Raw genomic sequence first — 13412 nt, 5'->3', positions numbered from 1 at the left:
TACTAAACTCTATTTATGAACTTTTTTTTATTTTATTTACAAAATTTTACATTTAACGGCTGTTACAGTCAAAACTCTAAGTAGTTTTGACTCACCAAACTTAAATAGTTTATACAGCAATTTTTATATTATATTATATTATAAGGTTTTCAAACAATGATTTGTAATTGTACATCGACTAACCATTTTCAAAAAAGGTTGTCGATTTTTACTATAATCTCTAAAACCGCAATGTTCAACAATTAAAAAAGGTAGTTCGTGAAGTATTGTCATGCGGGCCAAGTCATTTCTGCTTAATATTTGATTAAATTTGAAACTTTAAGACTCTTAAATACTATTGCTATTACTTTACCACTCTGTAAAAAGGTTTGACATTTTACTGGGGAACAAACTTGTGGGTGTTTTAGTCCTCAAATGTTTGACCAAGTGACTAGTTCCATCAGTCTAGTTCTACTTCTATCTCATCTAAATTTTTGAGGTGCATTTTCCCTTTTAAGTTTTAGGTAATTCACTTAACTCAGATAAAAGTGGTTGTTCGATATCCATAGTTGAAGCGATAGCATTTGCGTTTTCTACCTCTCACAAATCTGTAAAAAACAAATGAAATAAAAAAATAGGTATCTAAAAAAAAAGATTGGGTTTGAAGCTTTTATAACTTACGTACTTCTTTAGGCTTTTTTATTTGACGTAATGAAATTTTTGAAACTAAAAAAAGCTTTTATAAGATGATTGTTTGATGAGACGACTTTTTTTAAACAATCGAGTTTATACATTTTTTGAAATTCATCATTATGATTATGAATTTTTGCGAGATGTCTCTTTGTGAAATGATAGAACAAAAAGCAATCCATTAAATAAAAAACTTACAATGTTAGAACTCTTGTTACAAAAAACACTTCATAAAACCTGTTTTTTTACTTGTTTTATTTGTTAAAGACAATTTCCAAATAGAATTTTAATTTAACTCCAAATTTTAAGGCTTAATAATAAAACTTGTTTTATACCTGTTAAAGACAATTCCCAAATCTAATTTTTATTTAACTTGAAAAGTCTTTTTCTTAAAAAAAATCTTTTTTAAAAGAATGCATAAAATCGGGTTATATAATCTGGTTTATGAACCTTTTTGAATATTTCAGAAATCATTGTTGATTTTTATTGAAATCATTGTTGATTTTACCTAATATTAAATCAAAAGCCTTTATAAGCCCAAGTTTGGAGAATGCAAGCAGTTCTAAAGAAAATTATTCGATGGCAATGTATTCAGTTGCAACTTCCAATTCTGAAAAATTACATGTTACAATCTCTACACCAATTTTTGACATTTAAACACCGATAATTTGTAAAAACACAATGTTTCTCAACTTGTATCACTGGAGTTTACAATTTACACAGGCAATGATGTAAACATTGCGTCTAAAAATGGTTTGATACCAAAAGAACTGGTACATAGAACTATCTATACAGAACATAAATGCAACTACTTTTGATAAATGCAAAAGAAGGCCAACAATACAGGAGCTTATTGAAAAGTCAAATTCAATAGTCATAACATATCCATCATTGGCAGCGCTGAAACATCTCATGAAATTTTTTTTTTTCTCTTTAATACAAACTAAAAATAATAGATTGCAGTAATATTTAAGTACTTAAAAAATTATGTTTATCAAATTTCCTATTATTAAGGCACTTTTTAGCCTTAGACAGCTCCTTAAGGTACTTATTATTTTAAAGTCATTGTTCCAAATATGTATAATAATAATAATATATTGATATGTTAATTAAACTGTTTTAGTCAAAAACCTTTTTTATTTGAGGAAAGAGGTTGGCAAAAAATTGCTGACCTCTGACACTTTGAGGTCTGCATTGTCTAATGCAGATTTTAATTCAGAGGGTTTTATACAATATTTATACCCATTACATTTTTTTCATTTTTCAGATAATAAAAGAAGTGAGAAGGATATTGAAACTATCCGAAGGTGCTGAGCCTTACAATTTTATGAGTGACTCGATAAAGCATTTAGAAAAAAAATTGATACCATAATTTAGCTGTGTTTTTCAGAAAAATCTAAAGCCTGCAAAATTGCCAAAATTTTTTAAGTTCATAAATGCTTATAAAAATTTTATTTTGTTTCTGTGAGAAATTCTGTTCTCTTTTTTAAGTGTACCATGTGGATTAGCACGTGAGTTTAGAAGGTTTCCATAATGACATTTTCTTACTTAATATGACATTATATAACAGTTAGAACAATATTTTACTTATAGAATCTTTCCTGCCAGGAAAGATCTGATCCACGAAATTCCTGGCATTACCCTATGATGCAGATTAAAAGTATTTTTAATGTAATACTACTAGCAGAGTGTAATATACAGCGATATTTACTACTAGCAGAGTGTTAGTCTGAATTAGTCCTTTCCCTGTTTCGGAAAAATCACTCACATTACTTAGAATTTGCAACTTTAGTAAATTTAAAATAATCTTTTTATTGATTACTTTTTAGATTCAAAAATCATCTCATTCCTTCATAATTTAAACCTGATTTTTCTATCAAAACTCAAAGGGGTTCTTCTCATCTTTGTCCTTGAGGTAAGTTTTTAAGTTTTATATACTTATTATGCACAGCACACTATAAAAGTTAAGGAAAAGTCAGGCAATTTTTGTTATTTCAAAAGTAAGGTCAGGGAAAACAAATAAGAAAAGGAAAAACAAATTTTATAAATATATCATCTATCATAGAATAGCGTGTATATATATCATAAAAAATATTATTTTTTATGATATATATACACGCTATACAATACAAAAAAAGTAATTTATTTATATTGATATAAATATATATCATTCTAAAAACAAGATTTTTTTTCTCATCTTGGGGAAGTTATTCCTAATATCGCGTACACACTACAAAAAATGAATTCTTACTTCTAGCAAAAAAAAACTTTGTTTTAAGCAATTTTTTACTTACAACAAGCAACTTTTTACTTGTCAGTATGGTAAGCAATTTTTTACTAAGAATGTTTTAACTAAACAAGAATTTTAAAAAAATCTTGCTTAGTAAAAAAAATCTTGATATAATGATATGTAATAAGTAAAAATATTCTTGCTTTTTTTTTTTAAAAGAATAAATCTTTTTGCGTAAAATAAGAATTCATTTTTTGTAGTGTTTATCTAAAATATCGTCTATAATATATGCTGACAATACTAACCTGTTTTTCAATCTCTCTGATACAAAGGTACAGTTCAAAACCATGAATATTAAACTAGAAAGTTTTAACCTCTGTTTGGGTCAATAAACTGTTTGAACTGTAAAAAACCAGCTTTATTTTGTTTCATAAAATACGACAAGCTGTTAACCTTTCGTTGAAGTTACCAAAATTGTTTCTTGATAAAATAGAAGTACTTGAAGAAAATTTTCCCAAGTTTTTTGGAACTAAACTTGATAAACATTTATCATGGAAAAACTATCTATGTCTAATGGAAGCAAATATCCTCTGCAATAGGTGTGCTATATAAATCAAGAACTTTTCTCGATATTAAGTCACGAAAAATGCTGTACTTGAGCCTTGTTCATAGTCATAATATTGTAAGGGTAGGTACTCACAAGATAAAATTAGAAAAATTAAAAACTTACAAAGTCATGCTGGTAAAGCAAAAAATTATTTAAAGATATTAGATAATGCTACCCGTGTAATGGAAATAATGAAGGTCCTAGATATAGTTAAATTTAACTCTTTACAGATCCTAATATTTATGCATAAGTATAAAAATAACTTACTACCAAACGTTTTTTTTCGATATTTTTTTGTTTAAATTTTCTAAAAAGTATAATCTTTGGTCAAATACTAACCAAGACTATTATTCATTTTTCAAAAATTTATGACTCAATGCCCATTATTGTTATTATCATTATTATTATTATTATTATTATTATTATTATTATTATTATTATTATTATTATTATTATTATTATTATTGTTATTATTGTTATTATTATTGTTATTATTATTGTTATTATAATTATTATAATTATTATTATTATAATTATTATGATTATTATTATTATTCAACATCTTCACTTCCAACAAAGCTGCAAGCAACGACTATTAGAGTTGGAAGTTACTGGAAGAAAAAAGATAAAGTTCATAAAGTAAGATAACGATTAACAGGCAACTTGAAAGGTTGAAAATTGTTTGAATCAGAAAAACAAGATGAATGATGCAAATTTCAAGGTTCTGATGATCAAAGAAAAAAAGTAGACGAATAAGAATTTTTGGAGCACTTAGGAACAGTCACAGTAAAAGGATGAGATTTAATTGAATAACGAGTAACACAAGAATGAATTTTTGTAGATGGCCCAAGAGACGCTAGCCCTTTAGAGCAGTGCCCATTAAAGTATTTAAAAAAAGAAAAAGTGAAGCAACATTATGACGATGTGATAATAGTTGCAAGGCCAACTATGTTTACGGTACATTTTTGCGCCTTGTCTGAAAGAGAAAGTGCATCAATCAAAGATCCGAACATTACTGTATGATAGATTTAGAGAACTTGGTGATGACGATGATTTTTTGTGCTTTGTATTTTGTGCCTTATAGTTTTCACTACTATAGTTATTTTTAAGATTTTTTATTTTTTAATTAAAAACTTTAGTGTTGTACGGAAGCACATTTTATAAGTGTTTTAAGTGGTAAAAGCCTAAGAAGCTTAGGCTTTTATTTTTTCAATACTATTGTATGAAGCTTTTTGTTAAGATTTATTATATTATATAATCAGAAAAATAAAAGTAAGTTTGTGCTACATAACCATACGATAAACTAATGTATAAGGTACAAAATTTAGACTTAGTACTTAAAACATGCAGGGCCAGATTTATGTAAGGCCCTAAATCAATTTAATTGTCAAATTAATCTAGGACCTTACCTTGAATAGGAGCCTCAAGTTTATGTAATTTTATAAAAAATTGTATCAATCTTTTTCAAAAAAACTTTAAAAATTGAAAAAGCTAAGATTTATTCTTCAGTACGGATAATATGAAATCGTTTTTGATGAGTGAAATAAGTGAAATAGTTTTTAGACCATGACAAATTTAAATAACAAACATCGCGAATTATTAATATAATACGCAATAAGGAACATTTAATAGGACCATATCTATGGGACATGTAATTATATTAGGTTACTGAGTGAAAAGAAAAATGTTCTCAACCACCTCAAAAGCATTTTTGAGACAATTCAGTTTTGGGAACAAACTTATATTAAGACACAAGAATAGAGATGATGATGTTAGAAATGATATTGATCATGATGATGATCATGATGATGATCATGATGATGATCGTGATGATAATCATGATTATGATGATGATGATTATCATGATCATGATGATTATCATGATCATGATAGAGATGATGATGAATAGAGATGATGATGGAAAACTAGATAGGGATATGGTTAGAATTGACAAAAAAATGATCCTGATTAGGTGAAAAAGAAAAACGTAGATATGAAAAGATATGTAAAGACGCTTATACAAATAAAAATAATAATTATAATAACATAAATAATGCTATAAATAATATGTCCTCATGTCACTCTTTAATGTGAAGACATAATGTCTTCGTGTCACTTTTTAATATATTAATATTACATATTTTTATGACAAGTTAGATTTTATACGATCAAGTTAACTGATAAGATTTGAGTTTCCTATAATTTTGTCTCAATAACAAAAAAAATATGGGGTATTTTCAGAGCAATTGCAAAGCATCTTAGTTACATCTCAACCATACTCCATTGTTTTTATTGAATGTGTGCCATAAAAAACAACAAGCAGTGGTGAATACGTATTTAAATTAGAGTAGAGGGTTGACAGGTTTTTAAAAATACTATTAAGAGGAAACGATTTCAAAGAATATTGGCAAGGGTTAAATTTTTAATTAATAAAATACTTATATAAACAAATTATATTTCACTATTATTATTTATCAATACAAAAAAATTAAAAATATCCATGCATGACCAAGTCAATTAAACATTGGAATTTATAATGAAAATATTATTTTTCTGTATAAAAATATATAGAAAAATAAAAACAAGCGTTTGATGATAATATTATTAAAGTGTTGAAGTGATTAAATCTCCCCTAACAAAGAAAACCATGTCGGTTCTTTTTAACTAATAAAACATATGTAAAACTTTCTATGAGAAAACTCAAACAAAAAGAAGTATCGTTTCCCAGACATCAAAAAAATAGCTTGGCATTTTGGGGCGTATGTATATTACGATAATTCTTGAAATTTGTTAGCCTCGTTTTCATTTGAAAAGTAGCTTACTAAACGAAGCAAAATTTTAATGTTGGTGCTTTAAGTAACAAAATTAACTATCGCGAAATGATCTTTTTTCTTTTGGAGATCGCTTTCGCTTTCTGCGTTTCCCTCCTTCAAGTAAGACATCAACGGCATTTGCAGTATCAGGTTGACACTCGTGACCAATTCTTAAGTATTTGTAAACATTACCGCATGTGTTATCATCAAAGAAGATGTTTGACGCCGATATTTCGCATGCCTGTTGATTTTTACAACTTTCTTCAACTTTCTTTTTAACAGCTTCTTGATTAGTCTCACATAAAATTTGAGATGTTAACCCTGCTGGTACACTTGGACAAGTAGTATAGTCATCTCGACCCCACATGACACTTTTAATAGTAATTACTTCATAAGGTTTGCATTCAATAAACGTTTTTTCTCCTTCACATGTCACTTGTGCAGAATCCTTATAAATAAATTGTATAATTATGTTTAAGCTAAAACATTAAAAAAAAAACAATAGCATGCTAAAATAATTGCTACAGTTGTTCAAAAGAGTTATCGTATACATAAAATGTTTATAAAAGAAGAGAAAGGAAAAAAAAAACCATTTTAATAGATTTTTATAAATTGCTGAACTATTTTTATTGTTTTGAAAACAATGTTTAAATAAACTGTTTCTAGCGGTATTTTTTCGGCAAACGGGAGTGAAAAAGAAAAAAGGACAAATATATATATAAAAACATATATATATAGCACAATCGTTTATCCCATGTATATATATATATATGTATATCCCATGTATATATATATATATATATATATATATATATATATATATATATATATATATATATATATATATATATATATATATATATATACATGGGATAAACAAGACAAGATTTAAAGTATAACCCCCAAAAGAGAAAGAAAAAGAAATATAATATGGTTTAACCCCCCGTATAGTAAAAGCGTTTCTACAAATGTCTGTCATATCTTCCTAAACTTAATTGACAAACACTTTCCAACATCCCACCCTCTAAGTAAACTTTTCAATCGAAACACCATCAAATTGAGTTATAGCTGCACCAAAAATTTCGAAAGTTTAATAAAAAGCCACAACAAGAAAATTAGTTCAGAAAAACCAAAAGAATACCCACCCCGCAATTTCATAAAGAAAGAAAACTGCCCTATAATAGGAAAATGTAGAGTCTCTAATGTTATTTATAAATGTATAGTATCCCCCCCTAACACCTCAGAAAAAGTATATATTGGCCTAGCAGAAGGTGAACGGAAGAAAAGATGGGCTAACCACAAACACTCATTCACAAATAAAAAGATGAAAAATCCAACCACCCTTTCAAAGTATATATGGCAGATAAAAGAAAACTTAAAAATAACACCAAAATTAACTTGGTCAATAATGAAACAAGTTCCCGCCTACATCAACGTAACAAAAAAATGCTTCCTTTGCCTTCATGAAAAACTTTGAATAATATCTATCATACTTAGGTACGCAAAAATTATTAAATAAAAAAACAGAAATTATATCTAAGTGCCGTCACGAAAACAAGTTCTTGCTTGACAACCACGAGCCCAAAGATTAAAAAACCAAACCACGCTCGCAAATAGTTATAGTTTTATAATTGTTTTTGAACGCCGCGATGTTTATTGAGTATATTTTTTAACGAAAAAAACAATGTATTTTTTACCTGATGATTGCTAAACGCATGAAACTTTTAGTAGTAAAAATCATGTAGTTATTTTTATTTAATCTCGTCAAAAAATCATTTATATAGTTCTGATATCATTCATCGAGCACTCTTGCTGAATATATGCTCACAACAAAATTAAACTTACTTATTTATATATATATATATATATATATATATATATATATATATATATATATATATATATATATATATACATATATATATATATACATATATATATATATACACATATATATATACACACATATATATATACATATATATATATATATATATATATATATATATATATATATATATATATATATATATATATATATATATATATATATATATATATATATATATATATATATATATATATATGTATGTATATATATACACACACATACATTCACATATACATGACATAAACGACTGTGCTACCTAAAACTCAAGAATAAAAATTTCTAAATTTGACTAATACTTACTGGTGAAATTGTATCTCTTGTTGCTACACTTTCTCCAGATGGACCTTGCACACCAGGTAAACCAGGTGCACCAGGCAAACCAGCTGCTCCTGGTAAACCTGCCATTCCAGGATCTCCTTTTTCTCCTGGAAAACCAGGGGCTCCCATAAAACCTTGTGGTCCTGGTGGTCCTTGTGGTCCAGGAGCTCCGTCTTCTCCCACATGACCGGGTGCTCCAGGCGCACCAGGTAAACCAGGTGGCCCAGGTTCTCCAGCGGGACCTGGTGGACCTGGAGGCCCAGGTGGTCCGTTAAGACCTTTTAAGAAAAATCCAAGTGTTAGATTCTGCTCTAACAATTGACTGACCATAAGTTGATCAATGAACGGCTGAGTTATACGGTCACCAACTCTCGGCCAGTCAGGTAAAATTCTTTGCTGAGAGTTCTAAAATATGTATAATTTAAAGTTGTTATAAAAATTTGTTTAACATATGCAAACTGATGTTTTAATTTACACTATTATTTATATAAAGTAAAATACTAAATGCGTAAAATACCTTATCTCCATGTTATAGGCCTATGTTTAATATGAGAGCAAGATAAAAAGAATAACTAAGTATTGTCTTATATATCAACAAGAATGCATTACAAGCATATAGTTAGCAAAATTAAACAAAAAAAAAATGAAATCCAGTTCAACAAGTTTTTTTATTAATAAATAACAAATCAGCTTGACTAAAATACTATTGTACAAAAATAAAGCCAAAAAACATGGCTTCTATATGACATATATGCACTTGACTAACACACAAAAGGATACATTTAATTACTTACTGATATTTTTTTATTTATTAGAAATTAATATTTAAGAAAAACTTTTTTTATAAAACTAATTCAAAAAAATCCATTCATAATTAAATGAATTAATTGGATTAAAGCCTTTAGCTTACACCCAATAGTTTTCCAAATGAATAAAATTCTTTGTGTGTTCAAATATCAAACCGTAATATGTAACTATGACTCCCCATCTCATTCTGAAAGTTATTACATTGGATATTGTAGCTTTATCGTTACTTTAAACAAGTTTGGAAAAGCCAGATAAAGCGTACCTAAGAAATGGGAAGTTTAGTTTTTTAAAAAAATATACTTTTCAAAAATATCATCCAAAAATTATTATATGTAGAAGCTTTTTTAAGCTAATAAATAAGACAAAAGTAATTAAAGATGGTAGCAGTCAATTTTATGAACTTAGAAGCTCTGCTGAGGTACAGTAATAAACTTTGAACATGTTATAGTAGCTTTTATTTTAGCTTTAATTATCAAGTTTACTAAAATTTTCTTAATCGATTTCAAACAATTCTCCTAGCAGCTATACAGATTTGAAATGAGACGGACATTTTGAAAAATGAGACGGACATTTTGGGCGAACATTGGTTATTTTACCAACAATTTGTCAATCATCTGAGTTTTTATGTGTTTTTATTAGTACAAAAGGATGATTAACGATAAATTTTTAACTATCTCTAAACGATCTTTTTTCTTTGGCTGCTCTCTTTTTCTTTCTTCTTCCTCCTTCTCTTAATACATCAACAGCATTAGACTCATCGGGTATGCATTCGTACCATATTTTAAGATATTTATACACATTACCGCAACTATTATCGTCAAAAAAGATATTTGAAGCTACAACCTCACAAGCTTGTTCGTTTTTACATTGCCCATTTACTTTTGCAATAGTATTTTCAGGGTTTGTATCACAAAGGCGTGCATTGTCTAGACCAGCTGGTACTTTGGGGCACGTTATTTGATCGTCTCGACCCCAAAACGCATTTTTAACTTTGATTAACTCATATTGTTTACATTGTAGCCATCCTTTCTCTCCTTCGCAAATGACGGTGAAGTTCTTAAAACAAATTTTTTCAAATCAAAGAAATGAATAGATTTATGAAAAAAAATAACCTTGCACTAATATTAAATATATTTATTAATATATTTATATATAAAAAATAAAATAATAAGTACGTACAGGCATAATAGCTTCGGGTGCTGAATCACCAGAAGGACCTTGCGGACCTGGTAAACCAGGTGCACCAGGCAATCCTGCTGCTCCAGGGAGTCCAGTCATACCAGGATCTCCTTTTTCTCCAGGATATCCAGGAGGACCTGGAAGTCCAGGTTGACCAGGTGGACCCATTGGACCAGGGGCACCATCTTCTCCAACGTGACCTGGAGCTCCAGGGGCTCCAGGCAAACCAGGTGGCCCTGGCTCTCCAGCAGGACCAGGTGGACCAGGGGGTCCAGGTGGACCATTTAATCCTTTCAGGAAAAAACCAAGTGTAAGGTTTTGTTCAAGTAGTTGACTGACCATAAGTTGATCAAGAAATGGTTGCGTTATACGATCTCCAATTCTCGGCCAATCTGGTAATATTCTTCCTGCTTGCTGTGACAACTAAAATGCACATCGAACTCGTTCAGTACACATACACAGATTAAATAATTGTTGCGTACGTGTGTTATTGTTGTACCAGTGAGTTTTCTGTTATATAATCGGTTTGTGTTTAAATGTATGCAATAAATAGGCGTACAGTAGCACATTATCCAGCAGTTCTGTTTAGTTTTGTTTAAGAGTATTTTTAAGATGGTGTCATTGTGTGAATAGTTTCTATTGTGTTGCCGTGTTTCATAACGTTTTGTGTACAAGTATTTATAGATTATATATAATATATATTTATATATTTGTAGTGTACAAAGTTTTATAACGTTGTGTGTACAAATATTTGTTCATTTTTGGTTTAGTCTTGAAAAAATTCTTTATGCTCCAATAAAGTATTAAAGTAAAAAAAAGAACTGTACAAAATGTTTGTGAATAAGAATAACGTTTTGTATATGTACTTGAAGAGGTGTTGCGTAGATTTGTAAAAGTTGTATAGATAAATTATCATTTTAATAAACATTATTATCAAATATTAAATTTTATTATCATTTAATGTTATATTATTATTGTTTAAAATTTCGAAAATAATTAGGTAAAATTAATTGTCTACAGAAACTGTTTTATTAAGCAAGATTTTCAAAGTTTAACTTTTTTACATCCAAAGAAGATGTCTATGTTGTCCCTTACTTCAGATGTCCATGTATTTAGTTTAAACTGTTAACATAAAAATTAAACTCAATATTAACAAAACTGATCAATAAAATTTGGTAAAATAGTTCAGTAAACTGGAATTAACAAACAAGTCATTAAGCTACAGTATCAACAAACTGGTTAATAAACTACAGTATTAACAAACTGGTCAGTAAACTACAATATTATTAAACTGATCATTAAACAAGAGCAGTAAATGTTTTAGTAATTGTAAAAAAAGGCATAAAAATTCTATAACATTTATGTTTCTGTAACGTAACCGTGAATTGTTAAATGTAGTTTATATTTAACTTTTGTTAATATACCAACTTATATACTTATATAAGTTACATATATATATTACATAATTAATAATAGTATACATTACATATAAAGTTGAAAACACGACTTACCGAAACATCAATCAGTAGGCCCAAGAAGAAAACCGACAGGCACAAAAGGCCTTGCTGCACGCGCATTCTAAAGATAATATTTAATACTTTAAATAACCTCTAATTCAAGTAAGTAAGGAGACATTTAATTTATTGATAGAGGAAGGAAGAGCCTTTTAAAAAATTTTTGGCAGTGGAAATGTCATTTGCATATTTTTAAGCTCACTTACGTTGAGGTTCGAAATAATTTCGAAAACTTCTAAATCTATATAAAAATATTCTTCTAGTGCAGTAGTAAAGAAAATGTTACTTGAAACATTAATAAGTTTGTTTTCGTTTACAGAGTTAGCAATTTCTATTCAGAGGGATGATCATATTGTTTGAATGAATATGAACCAGTTGTGTATTCATGATGTCATACACATACAACGCTCATTTCAAATTAAAGCCATTTTTTTAAAATGTAGCACATTTTTTAAAAATGGCTTCGTTATAAAATAAATTTCAAGATTTTGGTAGCATGAAATAAATAAATTTTGCCATCGTCATAAAAGTTTAAAAAAAATAAGATTTCTCTTAAAACATAATACTTTTCAACCAGGATCATTAACCATACCTGTAATTTCACGTGACTATTATTATTAAGTAACGAAATGTCGAACAACGTTTTTACTATTGAAGACTTATTTATTAAACTAAGTTAAGCAAAATAAAAAGTTTGAAAACTCGTAAATGTAAAATTGGCGTAGCAAATTGCGTCAAAAAAAAAGTAAGTTCGAAAGGTTATTCACGCACGCGCGATATGTGCAGAAAATGCGTTAAAACGCCGAACGTGCGCCGAAAGTTAAGCGAAGCGCAAGATTTGTTTATGCTTTCCCGTTCGACAACAAACAACCGCTAAGTACTCGATAGAGCGTTTTAAACGTTAGCCTCAGTAACATTTAATTAGATTGAATTAGTTTGAATTAAATAATAAAATACCGTTGGATAGTAGAAAAGCTAATTCATAGCCCCATTAAGTGTTTGTTTCTACGTTTTCGTAAGCATTATTAATTACGTTTGAACAAACGCGCCTAAACAGGTTAGGAAACAAGCTTGTATAAAGAGTTTGAAAGTTTACAGGAAACGTCTAATTTAAATCAGTGAACTGTAAAAATTAAAAAAAAATTTAATTAAATCTAACCGAACAAACAAAAGGTTTTTATTTTAACAAAACCAAACGATAAACTTTCTTTTTATTACCTTTCGAGAAAAAATAATTATATAAATATTACTTAAAATTTGAAATATTTTAAGTTATTCGAAAACTAAAAATATTTATTTAAAATTATTTACTTATTATTAGCTGTTTATACGGCGATCAAAAGATCAACTCTCTGGGTAAAAACATTTCACACCATTACTTAAG

At 28.3% G+C, this 13412-nt stretch overlaps 1 protein-coding gene across 1 annotated transcript; it reads right to left on the bottom strand.

The window, feature by feature from the left end:
• Nucleotides 1-10001: 10001 nt before the first annotated feature.
• LOC100212904 (nematogalectin) lies at nucleotides 10002-12091 on the bottom strand. The gene is given in 3 exon segments (NM_001280907.1): nucleotides 10002-10391; nucleotides 10515-10937; nucleotides 12026-12091. Coding segments are annotated over 3 exon segments (879 nt in total).
• Between the last annotated feature and the right edge of the window lie 1321 nt (nucleotides 12092-13412).

Source organism: Hydra vulgaris, chromosome 15 (genome assembly GCF_038396675.1).
Source record: "Hydra vulgaris chromosome 15, alternate assembly HydraT2T_AEP".
NCBI classification, from domain to species: Eukaryota; Metazoa; Cnidaria; class Hydrozoa; order Anthoathecata; family Hydridae; genus Hydra; species Hydra vulgaris.
The sequence above is the reverse complement of the archived record's forward strand: the minus strand, read 5'-3'. Positions and strand labels throughout refer to the sequence as shown.